At 27.5% G+C, this 26,198-nt stretch overlaps 1 protein-coding gene across 1 annotated transcript; it reads left to right on the forward strand.

Annotated features, from left to right (window-relative positions):
* The first annotated feature begins 20,065 nt into the window (after window positions 1–20,065).
* Window positions 20,066–23,422, forward strand: LOC145843176 (ATP-dependent DNA helicase Q5-like). Its single transcript, XM_082950637.1, has 2 exons — window positions 20,066–22,663; window positions 23,030–23,422. Exons 1-2 carry the CDS (start codon window positions 20,067–20,069, stop codon window positions 23,403–23,405), a joined length of 2,973 nt encoding a protein of 990 aa, XP_082806763.1. The 5' UTR covers window position 20,066; the 3' UTR covers window positions 23,406–23,422.
* Window positions 23,423–26,198: the final 2,776 nt, after the last annotated feature.

Genomic DNA, 26,198 nt, shown 5'->3' on the forward strand with positions numbered 1-26,198 from the left:
TTCATCTTCATTTATTAATAACATGAATAATTATACAATAAAATTACCAAAAACAATAATAATCCTCTTTAGCACCACATTCTAAAAGTTCGTACTCCATATGAGTTTCGTGCTTAAAAAGAAGATTACTAGCAACTAATTAGTATACCAACAAGGTTTGCTGTTTGTTAAAACTACATACTCACTCTTACTTAAACACACTATAAAATTGAATAGAAAACTTAAACTGAAAATATAGTTTTTGTTAATCACACTGAAGTTTAGGATCATTATTCGTTTATTTTTAATGAACTATCGATTAAAATAAAATACCTCACATTAAACACTAAAATACATGCGTGGAAACTTGAAGAAATATACGCGATTTTTATTACAACAAATACGATTGGTTAAAGCTTAATTTTACTGCACCTACAATGCGGCCTCCTTTTTATTTCTTCCGAAAATTTCCGCCACTCACTTTTCATGAAACCCTCCGAGCCCGGGTCGCCCTTACCGGCGTACTGCCACGTGTGCAGGTCGGCCCTGAAGTAAGGAGCAACCACGCATTCGTCAGGTATCCCGCTGTTCTTCCTCAGCACAGCAGTGATCCACACGTCGTCCATTCTGACCATTTTTTCTTTATCAGCTTGCCTCCAAACCTTTGTGATTGTGTCCACTCTCGTCGTATAGAAGCCCCCGTTGCAGCCCCTCGGCCAGTAGCGTCCGGGGTACTCGTCGCGCGGGACCGCGTACTTTCCGCTTCGTTGCACTCCGTTGGCGACCTGAAAACAATGTTTTTTTATTCTTTAACTTGTCGCACTCATGAAAATTATAAAAAATGAACAGTATATTCTCAAAGTGAGCATTATCCCATTTTGGGCGATTTTGGCAATAGATGATGGAGCAAATTAATAAGGGGAATAAAAAGTATATAAAAATTAACTAGTTGTGGGGCAATATCTAACAAAAGGGGAGATTACTTTTAAATTTCTGACAAGGGGTGATTTTGAAAATGAGTTTGGAAAACCCTTGGTATACACCTGCATATTTGAAAACATTAATAGTAAAATTTAACTTTCAAAACTAAAACTGAAAAATTATTATATAATTTTAGTGCAGTTGAAACAAAACTAAACAATCAACTGACTATGCCGTGCACGCAAATGAAAGGAAAGTAGGGAAGACGGGACGTCGTGTTTGTCGTTTTCATTATGACGTCATCAAGAGTGGCTACGTCAATCATCATGTCGTCATCAGCCGATGAATACAAATACGAAGAAGGTAAATTTTCAGATGCCCACTGCATTGCCGATAATGTCTTCCGAGCGATGTTTCTGTTTTTTATTTTATAATTTAAAAAGTTGTATTTCATTCTCACAGACTAATACAAACAAAGCAATTTTACACTCTTATATCAAATTATGAGAGATCAACAGTTATAAAACAAGTTCTTATTCAAATAGAATAGCGTTTAAAAGTTGTGACAAACCTATTTATTACTTGAAATCAATTTTAATTTTACTAGAAGAAATATTTGGGTTATTTTTAGTAAATCTTGGATTAAGTAGACTGCACCGCAAGACCATAAACAACAGTCCATATGACATTATGCGACGTTCTTTTATACTTATTGCATCAGTCAGACAACTGTCACGATGAACTGATGTTTAGTTCTAACCTGAGTACAAAATTTCTAGCTCACAGTAAGACGAAAAGGGAGGTTAAGCGGAAGTTGTACTAATTTATTTAACTGTACTTAAGCATATGTATCATGTATTCTTTAATAGTAAATCATCCTGATTTATAATGTAGCTTTAAACGATATTTTGTCTTTTCAATAGATAACAATGAAAATACATAAAAAATAAAACAAATAGTCAACAGTACTATCATACTAAAACCCTGTTCGCTTTTAAGATGCTTTAATTTGAAGTAGAGTTTCTACAAACTGAGATAACAGTTTGTTGAAATTAAATTTGGTTGTTTATCATTTAGTTCTTTGGATGACTTATATAAAGTTTAACACACATTTAGAATATAACTTTTTCGACTGTATGGGAGTATTAAATTTTTTAAATGAATTGAGTACTATGTAAGTTCAGATATTAATGCTTTATTCATAAGTTTACCAAAACTTTTATTGCTATCAAATCATTGCTAATCAAATACATATTCATAAAAAGATAACATTCGTTTCAACCTGTAATCATCTGGTCCATCAAACATTAAAATATCTTCGTATCGTTTCGATTCTTCTTCAATCAAATTAAAAGTTTCTTCTGATGTAGGCCGACCAACTACAAACACGTACAAAAGTATTCCGTTTCTAGTGTACTTAACAGAAGTCCAAGTTCTTCTTAGAAAGTTTCTGATTTTTGTGTTCGTTGCTTTGGACTTGATAAAAGTAACCATTGTGTAGCTTTGTCCTGTTTTTAAAATGAAAGATAATCAATAGTTTCTAGTTTCGATGATATGTACTATATTCGTAAAAACAAAAATGAAAACAAAATTGTAAATTTTATTTGTTCATCTCGTAAAAAAAAAGGTTCAAAAGACATTTAAAAGTTATTTAAAGTTTTGGTAACTTTTTTCTCAAACCTCCTTTAATACTGCATTTTTTGTCACACTTTCCTTCAAAAGATAGTTTTGGCTCCATCAAATAGTTTACCTTGTACTGGTGATCATAAAAACTTTGCTCTAAAAAATCACCTTCACTTTTTTGCCAAGATTGTTCACAGTTTTGCTTTGAACAGATTCTGGAATATGCCAAACATTTTATACTAGAATTAAGTTGTGCATCTTTACAAAACTTACAAAATTAGCAATTAAAGCTTGTTTGCTTTTGAAGTAAATATCGTTTAAGTAATAAGCTGTTGATGATATATGACAGGGGTCGGCAGGTAGTTGGTGCTCGCGGGCCAAATTTCAAATTTCCAAAGTCTTTGCGGGCCGCAGTTTTAGTTTTAGTGACATTTGAATAATACTTTGGTTTTAGTAAAACTAGAGAAAGTTTTACTTTAAATCATTTTATTATTCTAAACAACTTTTTGCTATACATATAATGCCTATTTAAATTATAATAAATTATTAGAATAAAACTCACGTTGACTAATATCCCTAAGTCTTAATAAACTATGTACTTTTTTCTGGACTTATTAAGTTAAACTTAATATTTTTGTAATTTAAATTACAACCTAGCTCTCTATAGAAACCGAGCTTGAAAAACATTTATGGGTACTTTTATACAATTTTTATATTTTTAACCCTTTTTTCATATTTCAAAAAAAAAAATATAAATATATTTTCGGTCTTAAATAGCTTACGCTCTTTAAAAAACTCATTTATTAGCTAACTAAAAAAATAATACCTATTTGTATTGTAGAAAGCTAAAACAAGTATACTAACATTAACTAATTCTCGAATACTTTAAAAAAACATCTTGTTAGTAATAAACTAGTATGTTATATGGTTGTCACTTTAAAAGCAAAAATATTTAAGTTATATTAAACAATCATAAGTTTATTAAAAGATCAAAAAGCTAAAAACTTGCTGTTTTTAAAGCTTAAATACCTAACTAAATTATCATCATTATAATAAAGTACACAATATTTAAGATGACAAAAAAATTATAATTAGTATCTTACGTTACAGTCATAAAAACTACTCTGATAATTCCAAGACTTATTCAAAGTGTTTAAAATAAAAGTATGACACAAAACCTGAGTTTTAAAAAAATGTCTTAAACAGATTTAGCCTATTCTGAGTTTTTCAAATTTTTAAACATGCCTGTTTGTTTGGGAATCTTATTTAAAATAAAGAAATAAAGAACTTATTAACAGTGAATAATATATATAGCAAATAAATATTATAATTTAGTTTGAATGGATAAAAAGGTTTATCAAAAATTTTTAACAAAAATATAAAAGTTTATTAAGCCATTAATGAAATAGAAAAACTTATTTTTATTGAGCATTATAGCAATTATTCTGTAATAAAAATATTGCATTTCAAAAGCGTACATGATAAATATAAGACAAACTATAAGAATTAAAAAACGGTAGTTAGGAGTTATTGCGAGAAACCAAAAAAAAAATCGCTAAAGTCAGTTCCAACAAAACACATGATTATCTTTATCAAGAACTAATGATCGAAGAAACTGTTAAGGCAAGCTATGAGGCAGTAAAACTATTTACTAAAAAGAATATACCATTTAGAACTTTATTTTCTAAAGAATTTATGTTGGTGGTAATTAAATATTTTTGTTAGTTATCAATGAAAACAAGAAGTCGTGTTTAGAAAAAGTCTGAAGGTTTTAAAGCCGCATAAATCAAATTAGGACTTTAATTAGTCTCTTAAGATGAGAGCACTGATACAACAAATATTGCTTATCTGAGAATTTTACATAGAGGTGTTTTTATTAACTTTGATATTTTAGAAGAATCTCTAGGTTTAATTCCAATGCAAAGAACAACAATACATTTTAAAAGCAAAGGTGCAACGCACTAATAAAAAGTTTTTAAAAGTACAATTTTTTTATACTGCTTTTAATATAGAATAAAATTAAAAGTAAAAATAACTGTCTTATATGATATATGAGTATCAAAAAGATAAAGTTAAGCTAATTAAGTGTGTTTTTTAATAAAAAAACAATATTATGGTAAAGTTTTTGTTTCATATCGAGATTTCATTACTTTACATGTAAAAAGTGTTTAAAAATCCAGGTTTTTTCAAAAATTCTCAAATTCAAGCTTTTTCCAGATTTTTTAAGAATAAATTTTCAAATTCCAAGCTTTTCTGGGATTTAAGTTTTACTCACTTATATGTATACAATAATGTTAATAATATTTCAAATCATTTCAGCTTCAAAATTTTAAATTTAATATATATTATAATTCAAGCCACACAGTGAATTGAACAAAACATAAATCATAAGTTTAATTTGTAACTCTTTAAAGCAAAAAAGCCAGCCTGATTGAGAAAAAACTAGTCTGATATGTTCGTATACAAAAAGTAATTCAAGCCAAACTCTTAAAAAAAAAGACTAAATTGGCCTGAGACTTGAAATCTTCAAATAGTTTTGAATGTGTATTTTTTTTATTAACAATGTACAAACTTAATAAAATTACCATCCCTAAAACTAGTTTTTATTAAACAGATAGTTCCAAAAAACAGCAATTGTATATATTAGTATGCCTATGAAACGCAAACAAATTAACTTAATTTACCATAAAACATTGTTTGAAAAATAAAAATGCATGCCTATGTCATACACACTGTTTTAAATGTGTCTGTACACACTTAGCCATTACATGTAGAAACAATAATGTTAGAAAGTTATGCATATACTAAACTTACAATTAAGACAAAAGTTATATTGAGTTTATTACTTAACAATTATTTCACGCTAAAGCGATGATCACAATTAAACAAACTTATATACTAAATTTAATCTAACTTAGGTATAAACACGAGCATGTTTCTTCATTGGTGTAAATAGGAACTTTTTTAAAGTGCAAATAAAACTTTCAAAAGATCAAAATGTATCAAGACTACAATAAAATAAACCTTATTTCTTATAATTTTGTCATTTTAAATATTTTTATGCACACTCAAGATTAACTAATAGTGATAAGATATCTATAAAAGAAACTTAGGTATAAAATAAATGTTTAACAAAATACCTTCATGGTAAAAAAATAACATTTTTGTTAATTACTGTGCATCACTTATGTCAAAAAGCCAGTGTTTATTTCGGCCATCATCAACGAAGTTGAGATTTTTTATGCAATCGATAATAAACAATGAACTTTACCGCAAGATCAACAACAACAGCATCCACAACAAGGTCGTAGGATTGTCTCGGATGCTGTTGTTGTTGATCTTGCGGTAAAGTTCATTGTTTATTATGTCAAAATGGAAATCATTTGTATTTAATTTATTTACTAAATAGGTTTTATATAAATAACTTACTAAAACGAAGCACTCTTTAAACTTTTTTTTTTCAGGTAACTACTTGCTGTTGTAAGAAAAAGCTATTGTGAAACTGAGAAATAAACCTTGTTAGACTGATATTTTGTCTTTTTCACATATTAAGCTATAACAGTAAATTCTATTAACTATTTTAAAATTTTATACAGGAACTTAAAACGAAATTTATCAAATTAAACCAGATTACCAAAAAAAACTTAAATTAAAATACATTTTTGCTCAGCGGGCCACATTTACATGCTCGCGGGCCACAAAATTTTCTTTCGCGGGCCGCATTCCATTTATAAAATAAACGTGCTTGCGGGCCGCAGATTTACCCTTCGCGGGCCGCATTTGGCCCGCGGGCCGCAGTTTGCCGACCCCTGATATATGATAACAAAAAGTCTAAACGTAAATAGTTTGTTAGGGTATAAAAACAACAGTTTTAAAAGGTATCGAAGTTATCAAAACTAACGACGTTTCTCTTTGCTCTGGGTAGTACGTTTCATCTTCTTTATAAAAACTCTGCCAATCCATGCTATCTATGGGGTAATTTTCTTTTTCACTGAAAATAATAAGTTTATAAAACTTGATTAACTAGTAATCTAGGTTTAAGCTTGTTTATATTTTATTTAACTTATTTAGACACACAAATGGTTTTTAACATTTATTTAATATTTATACTAACTTGTCGCTAATAAAGTCGTGTTCTAACTCGAAGACAAGTTCTTCGGTGCTTTTGAAATTTTCTTTCAACTGATATAAAGCTATTTCGACTAACACAATGAAGAAAGTGTAAAGAAAAACTTTCAGTTTCAAACTCATTCTGAAATCAGCTGTTTTAGTTTAAATTAAGTTTTAAGTTGACTAAGAATCTAAACTTCTACATGTCAGCATAATGTCTACATTTATTTGTGTCATATTGTATGTAAAACACACAAGTTATAAAATATATTTTTTTTTTTAGTTAATTTTGATTTCGAAAAAGCTTCATCTTATTTTTGATAACCTTTCAAAAATTTTCAATCTAAAGTAAGATTAAGAAATGAAATAAAAAATTATATTTTGTTATAAAATTCAGGTTTATAGTTTATTACATTGTTTATAAGTAAGTTTGGAAAATATTTATCTGGAAATTGATAGATATATCAGTATAATTTATTATGTAAATAATTACTTACTTAGTTTTAATGTACTTTAATATACTTAAAAAATAATTTTAGGTACTATTTTTCTGTTAATTTTAAGTCTCAATTAAAAATATAAACTACATTTTTCAAATCCAAACGTCATTTTCTATCAAAGCTTGAAAGTATATTAAGAAGCTAAACAGTTTATAAGTTAGATATGTTCTTTTTGTTCTTAATTTAACAAAGATCCAAATACTTTCACATTTTAAAGAATTGTATGTTACGTACTACAAAATACAATATTGCTTACCTTGTGAATATTTTAAACAAAATTTAGGCAATTTTCTTGTAAATACAAACTTTAAAGCATAACATAAATAGGAATAACTTTTGTAAGCGAAGTTTTTCAAATAATAAAATTTAATGTACCTGACTTATAGTTACGTCATATAGCCGAGCATATTTTGTTTCAAAATTTAAGCGTTATTTATTATCCAAGATTTTAAACTATCACAAAGATTATATCAACTAGTAATGATTCAAATTTGATAGATAGTCTTTTTGGATCCGCCGTAGCTTAAAAACATTATGCTAGGTTAATTATTTTTTTATAATTTCTATATGATATATTGTTTAATTATAGTTTTTTTTTTTACTGTTTATTATTAACAAAACAATGTTTCACTACTATTGTATAAGAGATCATCAGTTGATACAAATAAATCTGGGAAAAAAATTAAACAAATAAAAAATATTTTAAACAAATAAAATAAACAACAAAATGATTAATTTGAATAAGAGGTACGAACTATTTGCAATCTGCGCCCATTTTCAGAAGCTCTGCTTAAAAACTTAAACTATCTCTCGTTAATTAGTCAGCTAAATTACTTATAATCTTAAGGAGTTATCTTAACCTCTAGAATCTATAAAATACGAGCCCAAATTATTAGTTTTTGATTACATTAATCTTCCTATATAAGACACTTTAGCAAACATTTTCTAAATTTATTGCAAAATACAAATTATTTCTATATACCATTTGCAACTTATTATTAACAGATTACTCATTTTTTTTATATTTTATTTCACAAAGCTTTTCAAAACTATACAAGTTCCATTTTCATGTGATAAATATTAAATCTGAAAAAAAATGTTGGTTAGTGAACAGCTCAAAAGATAACTTTAAATTATGACATTTGAATAAATTAGAATAAATACAGAATTTAGAGGTTTAGCAAGTAAAACTAAAGTTAAGGTATATTTATTAATAAATTGTTTATAATTTTGATTTTCCATTTAATGCTATTTGCGTATTTAACTTAGGTCGCTCTTCCTCAATCTATGTTAATTCCAGGCTGTAGAGTTTGCTTTGTTTACATCGCTTCAAAACTTTAAAGTTTTGAACTGTGTCAGAGTTTTGACAGGGTGTGCAATTAAAATGGTGTTCAAATATAGCGCTGTTTTTATCTGTTCCGCTGTGGTCTGTAATTCGTCGGAAGATTTGCCGTGATGTTTCTCCAATGTAAGAGATGCTCTGATCTGCAGATCTTTATTCTAAATGGAAAAAGAAAAATTATTAACAATTTATTAATAAACATACCTTAACTTTAATTTTACTTGCTAAACCTCTAAATTTTGTATTTATTTTAATCAACTCATACGTCATGATTTAAAGTTATTTTTTGAGCTGTTCGCTAACCAATTTTTTTTCAGATTTAACATTTATCACTTGAAAATGGAACTTGTGTAGTTTTGAAAAGCTTTGTGAAATAAAATATAAAACAAAATGAGTAATCTGTTAATAACAAGTTGCAAATGGTATATAAATACGTTTAAAAACCTTCCTATAATATTACAAATTATTTCTACTTTGCACATCAATTAAAACAGTAAGATAGTTACGTCATGAAACTACTTCAAATTTTTTTTGAAATTTATACTTGAGCACCTACACTAACACAAAACCTATACTAATGCAAGTAAAAAATACAACTAAGTTCAGCGTTAGTTCAGTTTTTGCATTTGTTATCTAGTATTTTTAATCTAGAGTGTTTATGAAATTTGTAAGTAGATGAAAAAGATAATTAAAAGCTGTATTTGAGTTCTTTTTTTTATGCACAAGTGGATTTTTTTTCAATTAATTTTATTTATTATATATTTATTTATTTTATAACTTCCATTTATTTCTTTAAATTTTTTCTCCAGATTTATTTGTAACAACTGATGATATCTCATATAATAGTATAAGAGTGAAACATTGTTTTGTTGATAGTAAACTGTAAAAGAATGTTTAACTTACCTCCTTAAAACCACTTAAATTGAGAACTTTCTATTGTTTGATTTAAAACAAACAATAATGATTTAATAAACACTAAACTGTCAATAGACACCTTTTTTTGTTTTCTTTTTTATTTATTTTATACTTACGTTTACGTTTTCAGCTAAAAGATAAAGTAACTTCCTAACCTCTGTTTCTATATGATAATATCAGAAATCGGCTAGAACTGTTTTTAAGCTTTTCCTAAAGCAGTACGAAGTTGTTTATTTAGATTTTATCTCATTAACCTAAATATTAAAAACGCAATCTAGTTTTAATTTATAACTTAATTGTATAATTCTGAAAGAACTTGGTGCTTAACTCTTTATTTTTCAAGTTGTTTTAATGAAGCCGGTTGGATATTTACAATAGGTGAAGATAAATAAAAAACTTTTGATTAAAATAGGCAGTTTTAAACATATAAAGAAATTTTTAAATGTTTACAATATAGACATTGATAGCATGCTACAAAAAAGATTATATTTTTATTATATTTTATATTGTTATTATATTTTTCAATGTATTAATATAATACCTTTTTTTTATAATTTTATGTCTATCAGGTTTTTAAACACTCTCATTTTCCTATTTTTAAATTTTTTGTTTTAATTATATATTTTATAGTCTCAACTAAAAGTTAACATAAAAAGACTATGTAGTTCTATAGCACTAAAGTTTTATTGCTAACAACATTTAACTTAATAATGCATACAAGATAAACTATTTCATTTAACAATCTAAAAACGATTTTTGGTCAAAATTAAGACAAATCAGCGCGGCATAGCGGGCACCGGAATTTTCCTCCCGCACTGCCGTTGGGAACCGCGAACATTTTCTCCGTGCACGATCCACAACAAAAGTGTCCGCACGGAAACCTGCACACTTCCTGACCGACTTGATAATCTTCGCAGCACACCGCACAAGCTTCTTCTTTCACGCCGTTTTCGTGCAACCCCCGCAACACGAAAGTGAAGTCCTGGATCCTCTCGGGCGACACCACACTCCGCACGTAGTTCATTCTTCTGTCTGTTATCTTGCGACGTAGCTCCTCGTAATTCCAGCAGTTGTCCACGTCACCATTGCACAGAAAACGGTTGTTGAAGAACTCTCTGATGTGTCTGTCGCTGACACTTTTACATTTTATGATATACTCTATTTCCTTTATAATTTCTTCTGTGTTATAACAAAACATATATAGTCTATTAGCAGTAGCAGCGGGGTTTTGGTCTAAAAAACTTACGAATAAGTCTTTTAAAGTATTATTAGAATCCGTTAAATCTTCAAAGGTTAGAGCGATTACTTTTTCGCTGCCTTCTGCCGTGCACAATACTTGGAGGTTAACAAAGAACTTTTGGTGTTTTATTAAAAATTCACAGAGCTCGCTTTTGGTAGTTTGGAATTTTCTACAATATATGCTGACGTCTATGTACTCAGTCACGATTGAACCGCTGATTTCTTGCAGAAAACTCATGTAGCTTTCAATTACATCGATAATAAATTGTAATTTTTGATGCAGGAGATTTTCGCTGTATGGAGGCATGATTTAGGTTCTTTGGAGTTTTGAGGTAAAATAGTTGTTATATAAAATCTATTTATTTCGTTTTTATCGAAACGTTTTTATCGAAATTTATTAATTTCTACACTTAAGCATTTACAGAAGTCTAGTTACAAAAAATATAAACTATAAAGTATAAGCAATATAAAGCCTTTAAAGTTTACTTAAATTTAAATAAAAATTGTAAAATTTATTTTTCTTAACTTAAACATAAACAAAGTATAAATATTCTACTGAGTAGCAGTTGAAAACCATTTATATTTAACATAGTAAAATGTTAGTAGTAAAAGTTTTAAGACTGTTGAATACATGTCCTATCACAAACACTTCTTTTATTTAAAATAAATAATTTTTGCTTTAGTTAGTGGAACTTTAAGTTCATTTAACAAAATACTTGATTAAAATTAAGTTCTTTTGATAATGATAACCATCATGAGTATTTAACATGTTATTTAAAAGTTTTAAACATCGCACTTTTCCATAAAATACAAGAGTGAAGTACTAAGTTAAAGTGTCTTCTAAACCTATTTATATTTGTGTAAAACACTATGATTAAAAGTTTTCAAGCGTTTGACTATAAAAAAAATCCCTTTTTTGTAATTTTTACCTACAGTGTTGTAAAAAAAACTTAAAAATCTAAGTAAATTAAACTTGTAAGTAGTCAGTCTATTTATCATAAATCAGTAAGCTAAGATGTGTTACATTATGACTAGGAAACAAAAAATCTCAGGTAGTTTGAAAACAATTAACAGTTTATAGTATTTTTTTTATTAATTTTACATTGCGCCTGAAAAAACATTATAAGCTTTATTATTAAGTTACTACAAAAGCAAACTCTAAAAGTTTTGCTTTTATCCCGAAACTAAAACAAGGATAGTTCTCAAGAGTCTAGATAACATTAACAAAGTATTTTTAGGTCCACCGTAGTTTCTTTAACATTTTTTTAACAACACAACAAACAGTTTAAAGTAATAATAAAATTAACAACAATGCTTATCACAATTGAAACAAACACTTTTACTCAAATAAATACTCACGTCAAATAAAAAGGTATATATTTAGAGTAAAAACTGATGGTCACTTGTTATTCTTTAGGTGTTCTATGTTGATAATTTTACATAATATAAATAAGTTTATCTGTTGGAGAATATTTATGATGAGTTATTTAAAAGCTTATTTGTACTTTTAGTATTCTTGAAAAACTGTGAAAACATAATCTAAAAATAATTATCTTTACGTAATTATAATCTCAGCACAATTTAGTTGACTTAAAAGTCAACCAATTTAAAAAAAATATTTTTTATTGTTCAGAGTTTTTGAGAGTTTCAAAAAGAAGCACATAGTTTTAAAGTTTTTTTTTTTTGTGATGAGTCTGACCAGTAATTTATTTCTTTTCTATTCAACAATCTTTATCGAAATTAAAATGTTATTCATAAAGTTTTAACATTAAAAGTTTAATAATTATAAATCTGAACGTTACATGAATACTAACTGGTAGGATATGTAATAAGTATGCTTATGTTAAGCAATAAAAGTTTTAAAAAAATAACTTTCGTTAATTTCGTTAATTAATTTTCGTTAATAAAACTTAGCATGCAACAAATTAGCTAACTACAATCTGAGTTAAAAATGTTGAACACTTTAGATATGCAATTCTTTTTGTATTTGTTTATACTTTCATCTTTAAAAAAATTCAATTGCACTTACAGAACATAATTAGAAATTCAAAAAACAAGTTTTGTTTAATTAGTTGTTTTTCTAAAAATCAATTGCACTTACAGAACTTAACTATAAACTGAAAAAACAAGTTTTGTTTAATTAAATTAATAAAACAAGATTAATTGTTTATCTACAAAAATTTTAACTAATATCAATTTTTTCCATCGATTGGTTAAGTAAATTTTCATGTTTTAATAGTAATTTAAAGTTAATTTACAAAGGATTTTTTTCTCAGTTAACTATTTGTACTTCTATTTCGCTTCCACTCGTATATTTATTTCATTAATAATCTGTAAAACTTGTTGTTAAACTTTTTTCTTGCGTATGGGAACCAATATTTTATTTAGAAATAATAAACATCAAGCAGTATTAAGCAATCTTTGCTTTATATTTGATCGGTATTTCAAGCCATTTATCGAAGACAAACAGTGAAACAAACGTTGTTTTCTATAGCAAAATTTTCTGTTGGTCAAATATTAACTGTTATCATCAGTCATCACTATAAAATCTTATGAAACTATAAGTGTAATATACAAATTAGCAAAAGTTTAACAGTATAGTCAGCAAAATTTACATAAAATAAAATGTTGTATAAAGTGTACTAACCTATTTAGTCACTGTGAAAAACTTACTGCTTTAGCATTAACATTATTAAACTTCTTTAAACGATAAAACAACGCAAATAATTTAAAGTTAAACGCCAAATAAAACAATTACTAAAATGTTACAATATTGATGTCGTAATCGAGTAGTTTTAATTACATTGTAAGTTTTTCCAAAATAAAAAAACAAGACTAGAAAAACTAAAATGAAAATGTTTAAAAAATAAATTTGTGCTTAAAATAAATGGGGTTATCACTTTTTTTTTGTAAATCAAAATATTATAAGAGTTTGTTTCAAGTTTTTTTGCAAACAAGCTATAAGTTTTTCGAACATCATAAAAAGAAATTTTAAACTATCCATAGCTGTTTCTAATTGGCGCACAGCACAAAATAAAACATTTTTTAATTATTTTATAATTTTTAGTTGTTGTTATGGCAGTTGATTTTTTATATTCTTTTTTTTAACACTAAAAAATTTAGTAAGTAACAGTAATCGATCTAAGAAAACAAGAAAAATATAACTAAGCAACGTTTGAATTTACACTTTTCTTGTTTAATATTTTTTTTTAGAGATTGCACGACGCACAGGGTAAGGAAACCAGTGTTACCACGCTGTTTTGACATAAACTAAGTTTATTATACGACAAGAAAAATATGCTTAAATATTTGGTCATAGAACCGAGTGCTTTTTCGGTTATCGAGTCGCACATCACGGATACCTTTTAAAGTCTTGTACAGGAGAAAATTGAAAAAAAAAAAACTATAGAACATTTGATAAATTTCAAGAACTTTTTATAAATTAATGGGTTTCTTATTGCAGATTTTGTGTTAATTTTAGAAAATGTTTACTTAACATTTACTTGCAAAAAATTTTTGGCATAGTGTAATTTTAAATTACGTTTTGGTTTAAAATAAACTGTAATATATCAAACTTATTTAATTGGTATTTTTTTCTTGTAAGCTTAAAATCAACGTTTGCATGCTTAAGGTTGTGCTTATTTGTTGTTGTTTAAAGTTTATATATTAATATTAAAATTTTAGAAGTAGTATATCAAAATAATTTGCAAAAACGGTAAGTTGGGTCATGACATGACTCATGGGTGCTATACAAAAAGTTTTTAAATAACTGTTAAGTCATGAGTAAAATAAAATGTTCCTACAATTTGTAATCTGTTTCAAAGTTGAAGTACACTGCATGAATAAAAATAAGTTTAAAATAATTTAATCTAAACCTTCATTAGCTGCTATTTATACTTTAAATCTTTAATCACAAACTTTTTTGTTCACTTTAAAACTCTTTAAATTATACAACTGTTGTATAAAACATAAAAGTTATAAAAGAGGGAAAGTCCAATTCAAAATACAACAAAATAAATTATCTGAAGCTATTTTTATATTGCTCAAATAAAAGATTTCAATGCAGTACTTCACAATCGAATATTTTTGAATTAAGCACACTCATGCTAATTATGTAGACTGTTGAAATTTTTATAATGTGTTTTTTTACTTGATTCATAACTTTTAAATTTCAACGAAGAATAATATGAACAAAATGACTGTTTGCAACTATTTGTTATGGTTCTTAGACGCTAAAAAACTTCTTTGATTGAAATACCCAATTTTCTTTCATAAATTAAGAAAAACAAAACAAATTAATCAGTTACGCTTAACTTTAGGTGAGCATGCTTTGATCAATAACTTATTTTATATTTTTTTAATTATTTTTTTTTTATTATTTGTATTTTATTTTTACTATTACTGTTACCCCTAACCCTCGGTCGGTAGCTTTTTTTGTTTTAATTATCAATTTTTATTTATTTTAATATACCAACCAAAGTGTGCTCTACAAAAGTTAATCATAACTAAATTAAAAAAGTAAATTGCAGTGTACAAACATACCTGACTATTTCTTCTTTAATATTTTTTTAAATTATAACCTGGCTGTCAAACACTCACAATTATTTATTTTTGATGCATTTATATGTTGACTAGAGAGTTTCTGTCTTACAAATAAATTTAACTAATAATTTTTTTTTTCAGTTTCTTTGCCACTAAGTCACATATATAAAAAAAACTCAGGTAAGTTTGAAAATTTTTCATGTTCTTCATGGTTGCTACTTTACCTGTAAACCTGGATAAACCTTGAATTTGACAATTTAGGCAAAAAAAAAACTTGGAAAAACTGGAATTTTTGAAACTTTGCAAAAAACCTAGAGTTTTAAACATATACCACTAAAAAATCTGGAAAACCTGGAATTTTAACAATTTTCATATGTTTTAGTAGTAAAATTTTGAAATAAAACAAAAATTTATCATATAAATAAAAAGTTTTTGTTATCATCTATTTTTATTTTTAAACATTTTTAAAGTAGCTTTACAGTATCTTTTCAATGTTTTTATACTATTTAACACAGTTACTTACCTTACTTAACTTTAAACTAAAAATAGACCCAAAAATATTTACTTTTAAAAACCTGGAAGAAATTTGAAAAACCTGGAAATAATATGAAAAAAAAGTGGCAACCCTGTGTTCTTTGAAAACCTCAGGTTGACTCAGAGATAAAGCAGGCTATTTTAAAATTTTTGTGCAAACTCATACTAACTTTTATAAATTTAAAATCATTATCTTTCCTTTTTTTTTAAGTAATTGTTTTTATTTATTTTATGAGTACTTGATTACAGTAATTTTCAGCATTCTTATTAACATAGGCTAGTTAATAATGACTCAGCCTGGTTTTTGTTCACCTAGGCTGATTATTCCTACAGGTTTTATTGCTTCTACTTAGAGTCAAATGAATAACTTATTGAAAAGTTTAGTAATAATTATTAATTTTCAAAAGACTTTTAATTTTAAGTACAAATTACTAAATAAAATTTTACTCTGTACACCTTGGTTTTTAACAAGCTTTAAAAAGCATATTTAACAACTTGTTCAAAACTTAAATAAGAAAGTTACAAAAATTTTAAGTAAAAAGAATATTGAGGATAAAAACGTCAAAATATTTAGCAGTTTTTCAGCAACAAAACATTTTACAAAGGTCAAACAATTTTACCTGCTTCAATTTTATGAATAGTATCTACTAAATTTTTATTAATATTTATCTTTGTTTCAAAAATGAATTAACTATTGTAACTTATCATTTAAAAACACTTCAAGGTTGATGTATCTATTTTAAAAATCCCTATGCTTTAAGTCTCCATGTTCATGGTAGCTAGTAATAAAACATCAAAACATAAGTTCTTGACAGTTACACTTTGAATAGGTTGTACAAAAAATTAGTACTTATGGATTAAAAGTTTATATTAAATCTTACATAAGCTAAGCACAAGCAGTTTAGAAAATAGGAAGCCATGATATAGTATACTGATATAATAACACCAAGTATAATTACCAAGAAAGTAGGTAGTTAAAAAAAACAGACACGTGTTAATTTTAAACAAATAATTTATAGTATACTTTCTTGAACTAGTGTTTCAAAAGTTTTGCAAAATATGAATATATAAAACTCTTCTATTAATTGCTAAAATAAAATAACAAGCTTTAATCAATCCAATGATCAAAAACATTCTGGATTTTTTTTTCAATTTACTTTTTTAACAAAAAAAAATAACCATAGCAAATCTCAATATTATTACATTGTTGACTTTCTACAGATTCCTGCACACCAACTAATTTAATACTGTATAAGAAGTTATGCCTAACTCAAGTCAAATCCTGCTACTTTGAAACTTTTTATAATTGTTTAAAAAATTCATGTTGTTTGCAATTTTTTGCAAAACTTAGGCTAGTTTAAATCTTTTAAAACCTCAGGCTTGTTTCTATGACTTGAAATTATTTTTCCCTTAAAAGTTTTTTTTCCTAAATAATAATTTTCTTGTGTTATGTTATTAATGTTTGATGTTATTATTGTTTTCGATAGTATTCAAATTCAACTAACACTAAAATTGTACAGTTTTTGACTCTTAAAATACTTTTTTCAACCATTTAAAAACCTGTGGCTTTTTTTTGTAATTTAAGCCGACTTTGTTGCTAAAAAGTCAACCCTGTTTTTTTGAAAATTAATTCCTTGAGAACTACCTGGAAACAGTATAATAATTTTAAAATATAGTTTTACAAAAAAAAACAAGAACCTTTAAACCTTTTATGTTATACAAAGTTTCAAAAAATAAAAAAATCACAGCAAAACCAAGATATTATAATTATTTACAAATGATACCTCATTTACTAATAAATAATCTTTGTATAAATGACAAATTATATTAGTAATAACAAACACTGGCTTAAGCTACAAAACACAAACTGGCTGAGTCTATTTTAATTTTAAGTTTATTCATTTATGCAGTAGGTAGCAATGCTTTTTTTTAGATAGCTTTTTCCTTCAATTATTGCTTTATAAATGAAGTTTATAATCCAACTCAAGACGAAATTTTTCAAAATTTTGTTTGAAATATGTAGACTCGTGTGTAGGAACCACATACAAAAAATAATTAAGTTAAGCATTGTTGAGGTCTTAAATAAGAATAAATAATTTTCCTAAAAAAACCTTACTTTACACAACAAAATCTAAAACAATTAATGTAAAAATGTAAGAGAAAACTTTAAATGCAGTCACAGTTTACTTTATAAAATTATAAACTTAAAAACAAGATTTAATTTTTACTGTCCTTTTTCTTTTAGCAATCTTTTAAAAATAATTGTTTAGTTGAAGTTAGAGCAGGTATACTACAAGTGTTAAGAATGGTCTTTTTTGATATTTCTTGAAAAAACCGTATGTATTCTTAGGTTTTTGACTTTGGGGCAAGTAATATTGACTGCAGAAATATGATGTACTAAAACTCAAGTGGATTGTAATACTTAATTTAGTTTAAATGATTTAATATTGCATGTGTATGTAAAGTAAAATAAATATAACTTCTTGGTATATTGTAAACATATAATAAATTCAATTTAAGACGTTGTTTTTTGTACTAAAATAATTTACAAATTAATTGAATAATCAATTTATTTATGAAGCAATGTTTAACTCGATTGATAAGAATAATGAGATCCTCAATTAAAATAAACTTTTGAAAATCAAAATAAATACTTATGGAGGTATACTTAGCTTAAGTTAACAGACTATATTTAACCACATAACAAAAAACTAATGAAAACTGGTTTAAATTCACTGATTACTTATGGAGGAACACTTAGCTTAAGTTTACAGACTATGTTTAAAAACATGACAAAAAACTAATAAAAACTGGTTTAAAGCTAATGAATGAAACTATTAAAAAAAATTAACTATTAATAAACAAGTTAAGTAAATTATATTTTACAGTCAAATAATAAAGAATTGAGTAAATAGGACAACCAGTTACTAGTTTTCTTCAGTTAGCTAAAACATTATTTTTCTATTAATCTGTTAAATAACTTTTTATCCAAGTTTATTATACAACAATGAAGTTGTTTGTTTTTAATTATTTTCACTTGCTTTTGCTTTTCCTTATATTTTAAATTTATTTGAATATGATATCTTTCAATATGTTATACTTTTAGTATAAAAATTGATGTCATTGTTTAGTACATTTTTCTTTGCATCTAATATTCAGTACAAATTAATATAATATTCAAAAGATTTGTTTTAGTAAGTTTAAATATTTAATTTGCTTTACTTTAAAAAAAATTAGTAAGCTTATTATAGAAAATTCAAGAACATTAGTTTTAAATTCTTTGAACAATTTTAGAAATAATAAAATATTTTATTAAAGTGTATGATTCCTGAAAAACTTCTTACTACAGCCTTTTTGTACAAACAAACTGATTTAAGTTAATGTCAAAACAGCACCTCTCTAAGCATTTATCTAATAAACTTGAATGAAATAAACCATTTAAATAGTAGTGATATTCTTATAGTACCTTTGGACCTTAAGTTTGCCATCAAACTTAGTTTTCTATAATTAAACACACTTTACTTTCACTCTTGCCCTTAAAAAAACAATTAGTACATTTTTTTTCAAGTTCTACGAAGTTACAATGTTTTGTTTTTAATTACAATATCTGTTAGTCTGCAGAAATTAACAAATCTTACTAAAACCTCAACCATACTGTTTATTTTATTGGATTACTGAAAATTTTGATATTTATCTACAAATAGCTAGGAAGTATATCAATTTTAAAATCTTCAAATATTTTTTTTTACTTTTAATATGTACAAGTTATAAATTTGATCCAAACAAAAGCCATGCATTTATCCCTGACTTTAATTTTTACATTCAGATAATTAATATATAACTGATGTTTTACTTTAACAACTGTAACTTACTATAACTTACTAAGAAAAAATCAATTGGATGTTTTTTAGAACTTGATCGCAAAGTTACTTAATTTCATACAGTATATAATATTTTTTGGTACTTAAAACATTTTGATATGTTCAATATTTAGTTTATAAGAATTCAGTTAATAATAATTCTGACTTCAGCTAGTAATATTTTAATAGTTTTCAAGTTAAAAATCTGCATTTTTTACTTTATTCATTACTTAATTTATGAAGTTTAAAATACCTCTTGCATACAGTATACAGTTAGAATTTATTTTTGTAATATAGTTAGTATAATTTAAATAAACAATTACATCCTTAAATTCTAATAGTGAATGTAAATTTGCCTACAATTATTTTCAGTAAAACTTTTGTTTTATAAACTTTTTATAAGTGCTAGTTTTGTTAAATATACAGTTTTTAATAACAGAAGATAAATGTACCAAATTTACTTAAATACCTCATTTCTAATAATAATAAAAAAATCTCTTAATGGACAAGTTTATAACCAGGACAAAGAATGAAAAATCAGAGCAAGCCAAAACCCCAAAGCAGATACTGAACGAGGTGTTCAAGTTCCAGAACTTCAGGAACAAGCTCCAGAAGCAGGCGGTAGCGGAAGTGTGCAAGGCTGACAAGGATGTTTTTGTTTCCATGCCAACCGGAGCAGGAAAGTCCCTCTGCTTCCAGCTCCCTGCCGTCTACCTGAACAAGGTGGCCATTGTCATCTCCCCCCTCATTGCCCTCATGCAGGACCAGCTGCAGCATGTGCAGGACTTGAACATCCCAGCAGGCACCATCAACTCAAAGCAGCCGGCCGCTGAGAAGAAGGAGATAATCGCTGACTTGAAGAGCATGAAGCCCAAGTGCAGGCTGTTGTACGTCACGCCTGAGCAGGTTGCTACTCCAGGTTTTCAGCACATCATGGAGGTGATGCAGAGCAGGAACAACATTTCTTTGTTTGTGGTTGACGAAGCTCACTGTGTGTCACAGTGGGGTCATGACTTCAGGCCTGACTACCTGAAGCTGAGCTACCTGAGGAGCTTCCTGAAAGGGGTTCCCTGCATAGCATTGACTGCTACTGCTCCGAAGGCTGTCCAGGAAGACATTTTCAAAAACTTGGGGCTGGGCAAGAACACAAAGACTTTCAAGAAGAGTGTGTTCAGGCCAAACCTGTTCTATGACGTCAAAGTCAAAGACCAGCTGGATTGTGAGTACAAAGATCTTCTTAAGTTCTGCAAGAGTAGCCTGAACATCACTGCCACCTCTCCAAAGCCTAAGGGCGTTGGAATTGTCTACTGCCACAAGAGAGAAGACTGTGAGCTGCTCGCCCAGGAACTTGTCCTCAGGGGCCTGTACGCCAAAGCATACCACGCTGGCAAGAGCAACAAAGAGAGGACTGAGGTTCAGGAGGAGTGGACTGAAGGGAAGCTGGCAGTCATAGTAGCCACCATCAGCTTTGGAATGGGAGTTGATAAAGCAGACGTACGTTTTGTTGCCCACTGGACCATCCCAAAGTCCATGGCGGGATACTACCAGGAGTCAGGGAGGGCTGGCAGGGACAACAGCAGGTCCTACTGCAGGTTGTACTACAGCAGGAAGGACAGAAACGTGATAACCTTTCTGATCAAGAAGAACAGCACGAAGAAGATGGGCAAGCAGGGTGCTTCTAAAGCAGTCAACAAGCAGACCGAGGCAGCAGAAAAAAACTTTGAGGAGATTGTCAAGTACTGCGAGGTGGCAAAGTGCAGGCACAAGATGATCTGTGAGTTTTTCGGGGACACACTGAAGGACTGTGATAAGAACTGTGACTTTTGTGAAAACCCAAAGCAGGTGACAAACATGAAGAGCAAATTGAACATTGGCAAAATGGGCACTTTCAAAACTAAGAAGGGAGACAAGAACAGCTGCAACCAGATATCCCCATTTGGTACATATGACTCCTCTTTGTATGGAGGCGGAAGGAAAGGGTTTGGGTTTGACAAGACAGCGTCTGAAGAGTTTGGAGGGGAAAGTGGGGGAGGTGCATCAGATTGGAACAGTGAGAAGGAATGGGGCATAATGGAACAGCAGTTTGCCTTGAGAAGGGGCAACAATTCTGCGTTCAAAAAACCAGCAAAGAAAATCAAAGTGCCTGAAGGCTGTCCTCTGAAAGACCCTTCCAGCGTAAGAGTGGTAAATTGTGACTTGGACATGAGGATGGCACGGTTCAAACATATAAAAAAGTACCTAGTTGAAAATTATGAGAAAGTGTGCGGCAGTGTTCCGGATGTGTTCAAAATTAAAAAGATGACTGCTGCGGTGGAGCACAAGTGTTTTAGGTCTTCAAAGAACAAAGTTACATACACAGGTGCAGTGATGAAAGTTGTAAAGGAGATCAAAAAGCTCACAGATGCCACAGCCATTTATGAGCTTCCTGAAGACACAAAAGCAGATTATAAAACAACCGATGATGATGAGTATGTGCCTCCTGTGTGCCACAAAGCAAAAAGAAAGGCGTTGGCTTGCACTGGATTTCAGTCTGCTCTCGAGCTCACAAAAAGCAACCAGTTTGAAGATGTTCCTCCAGTGGACACAGATGATTGTTTGGAAGAACTGAACAAGCTGAAGAAAAAGAAGCCTAAAAAAAGCATAAGCTTCAATGAGACTGTGAAGAGTAAGACAGTTAAGAGGTACATAAAAGAATTCAATGAGTCTGAAGACAATCAAGCTGCCCAGTCTTCTTTTCAGTCAGCATCTTCCCTACTGCAAAAGCGTAAAAACAGTGAAAACTTGTTTGCAGGAAATTCTAAAGTTATCAAAATTGAAGACATCAAAACTGAAGTAAACTCTGAGAATGAATTTGCAGAAGAAAAGACTGATTTACGAGCAAAAACAAACAAAACAAAGGTCATTAAAAACGAATGTGTGAAAGAGGAGATCATTGATATTGTAGATCTTGATGACAGGAAGCCAAAGCTTGAGTTTGTTGTGCCAATAACAAAGAAAAAGGTTGAACCAAAAGCCACAATCAAAAAAGATCAAGACACATTTTCAAGTTCTGATAAACAGAATTCAAAATTAGACTTGGTAATGCCCACAACTTTCAAGTCTGTCGTAAATCCCAAATCATATTGTAAAGCAAAGTTGGAACAGACAACTGTTAATAAAAAAGAAGTTTCAGTTGCTAAAATCACATGGGTTGACACAGAAAATTTTAGCAATGCTAAAACTAAAAATGCTGAAAATAAATATGGTTTTGAAGACAAAGAAAAAGATCTGAAACAAAATATTAGTCTGCTAAATGCTTTACCCATTAGAGGTTCTAAGACTAAGAAAACTGTAGATAAAAATATTAAATGTAGTGATAAAGATAAACCTCTAGATAAAGTCACAACCAAGGATAAAAAAGAAAAACACATACAAACTAATAAATCTAACAATAAACAAAAAAATAATTTAAGTAACTCTTTAAGTGACTTGAAAACAAATAAATCGTTACATAATGAGTCTTCGCAATTATCTGCAAATAAAAATAAAAAAACAAATGAAAGTAGTTCAACTGCTAAAAAGCCTTCTACGCTTGCCAAAAATGCTGCTGTAATCGTTAAGATTCTCTCCATCAAGTACAAAGAAAAGTGTTTTGCGTCCAAAGATGTTTTCAAAAGTTTTTCTAAAAGCCTTAACAATTGCTTAAGTACTTGTGGAAAGATGTTGAATGAAGATAATGTCAAAGAAGTATCTGCAGCATCTTTCAATATATACCTTAAAATCACTAAAAAGAAAGTTATAGACAGTGTTGACAGTAAAAAGCTAAACTCTATTGTGCTAAAATACGTTTCAAAACTTTAACTTTATTAATCATATATATTTTTTAAGTGTACTATTATATAACTGTGTATTAGGTCATTTAAAAGTTTTCCTTTAATGTAACTTGAATAGGTTTTACTAAATATTTTTTCTAGCTTATTTAACAGCTTGTTCTCGAATGTACAAACGTTTTGTTACACTATTTGCTATAATAGTAATTGTTGCTAATTTTAGATATTATAATATTTTGAAATTAAAAGTCCTCTAATACTGAAAATATTTCTATAGATATAAAAAATTTGTATTATTATTTTGCTTGTAACACATTTATCTATGTTCTATTATTTTTTAATATCTTGAGTAAAGTAGTATTATTTTCAATTTTGAATGCATTAAAAAACTAAACAAATTAAATTATGCTTAGTTTTGTAGCTTAAACGTTGTTTACTTATGCTTAGCTCTTGTTAAAGTTTTAACTGAACAACTTAAAATTTAAAATATTTTTGTCTTGTTTTAATCTTGCCTAGGCCGCCAATTAGGTAAATTACTTTTTGTCAGTTTTATATTTTTAAAGCTAATATTGATTTTATTACAAAACTAGTGCTGTTTAAATGTTAGATATTTTTAGTAGGTTTTTTAAAACATAAATTATTCATAAACTAACATAATATCTTTACAATGAAGTGTTTGATGTTCTAATCTCAGTTGCGCCACTATTGAAAGTGTAAACCAGGTAAATTGACTTGGTTACTTTTTTAAATTAAGCTATCATACATTATGTTGTTACTAGTAAGTTCATAGGTCTTAAAAGTGAACTTGTTTCAAAAATTACCAAGTTTTTTGCTAATAGTGTTATACGTAAGAACTAGTTTTTTTTTTTAAATTTCTTTTAAAGTTTGTTATATTTCTACACATTTAGTACGTTTATTCTTTATTTTTGAAAAAACTTAAAGTTTAGAGTCATTTTAATAACAAAATAACAAAAAGTTTTTCTTTTAATGGTGAAAACTATTAACTTTAAATTTTATTGAATAATTAATATTTAACTTTTATTTTATAAACTCCTATTTTCACAGGTTTGTTGACAGTAGAAGTGACACAGTTTTGCACGGTTTCAAAACCTGATATTATTTATGTGTTAGAAAATACTGAAATACAATAAGTTACAACTGAAATCTTGCTAACGTGGTTTGAATACTAATAAAAATACTTACTTGAAAATTAAGTTTATTGGAGGACTTTCGAAAATTAGCTATGTGAAGTTTCAAATCTTCAAAATGCATATTACTGGTGTAGTTTTGTTAAAAGTTATAAAATTGTTTGTGGTTTTTATTTTTTTTATAAAATTATACTTAAACCCTGATTTTGTTAACTGTAGAAGCTAAGGAAATAAAATACAATGAATTAAAATGGTGTGTGGGGCTTAAAACTTTTTCTTTTGAAATTTAGTTTTTTTTTTACATAAGTGACATAGGTACCAGTTACTGTTTACTGCTTGTTGAAATTCAAGTAATTTTTGATATATAAACGATTAAAGTTAGAGATTTTTATAGGTTCTTTATGGGAGGCGCAGGCTAAAAAGTCAAAAATAGACTATTTCACTAATAATCCATCTTCTTAATTTCTAAGAAATTGTTTTAAGACTTTTTAGGAGTATTTTTAATAAATTTCGAAAGAAACACATTATTTAATTTTTCTAAATAAAAAGTTATATAAAACACTCTAAAAGAGTATTTTTTTTACCTGGTCCATAATTTTTAAAATCTGCTTTCTTCATGTTTAAAAAAAAAGAACATATTTTGGAAGTTTGAAGTAAAATGTTTCAAAAATCAAGAAGGAAATAGATTTTTTGTGAATTTTCAAAATTTTATCTTTGAAAATTTTTGATTTTAAACCGTTGTATCAGATATATTTTACAAAACTGTTCATATCTGTAAAGTTTATTGTTTTTTGTTTATAAAAAGTATTGTATATATTGTACTATAATATTTCAAATAAGAGCTAAAACTAATTTTTGAAAAAAAATGTTGGACCCCCTCACCTCTATTCCCTTAAAAAGTTATTTTTGATAAAAGGTCATAAATAGTGATAACTATTTTCATACGTTTTCTGTCATTTGATTCATTAATTTATAAATCAATATATTTTTTAATACCTACAGGTTTTAATTTTTCGATGTGTTTGCATGAATATGTCTTTCTATCAAGAAATACATCTATGTATATTGAGTATTTAATTATAAATAATAAGCAGTTGTGACTAAAGCTTTTATGATTTAAATTGAATGCAATAAGTCATCACTAAATTGTATGTTGTTTTAGTAAAGTTTTTTTTATATATACTTTTTTTTTCGAAGTTAAAATATATTTAAAAAATACAATGTTTTCTTTTTTTTAATCTTTTGAAAAACTTCTTGAAAGAAATTAACTTACTTGTGTTCAAAAAAATCATAAATATATATGTAAAGATGTAAAAAAATATGAAATTTGTCTAAACAAATTTGATTTAATGAGAATTTAATGTAAAGTTAGATTTTATAAAACTACTTTTATATATTATTTTAAATTTAAGCAAGCATGTAAAGAGCTATGCCATAAATTAAATTAAATAACTCTTTATAAATAAAATAAGTATAAAATTAAGTTTTCACACACAAATTTATTTCTTGTTTATATTTTTTATGCCCTTTGAGTCTAATTTGAATAACTTTGATTTTTATATAAATTTTGTTATTTAGCATCCTTGAAATAATGAATCTAATGATATTTTAACAGATTTTGTTTAATATTCAGTGTGTAACTTTCATTGTCATGCCAAGAAGTCTACTATTAGTAT

Source organism: Thalia democratica, chromosome 8 (genome assembly GCF_965202585.1).
Source record: "Thalia democratica chromosome 8, ktThaDemo2.hap1.1, whole genome shotgun sequence".
NCBI classification, from domain to species: domain Eukaryota; kingdom Metazoa; phylum Chordata; class Thaliacea; order Salpida; family Salpidae; genus Thalia; species Thalia democratica.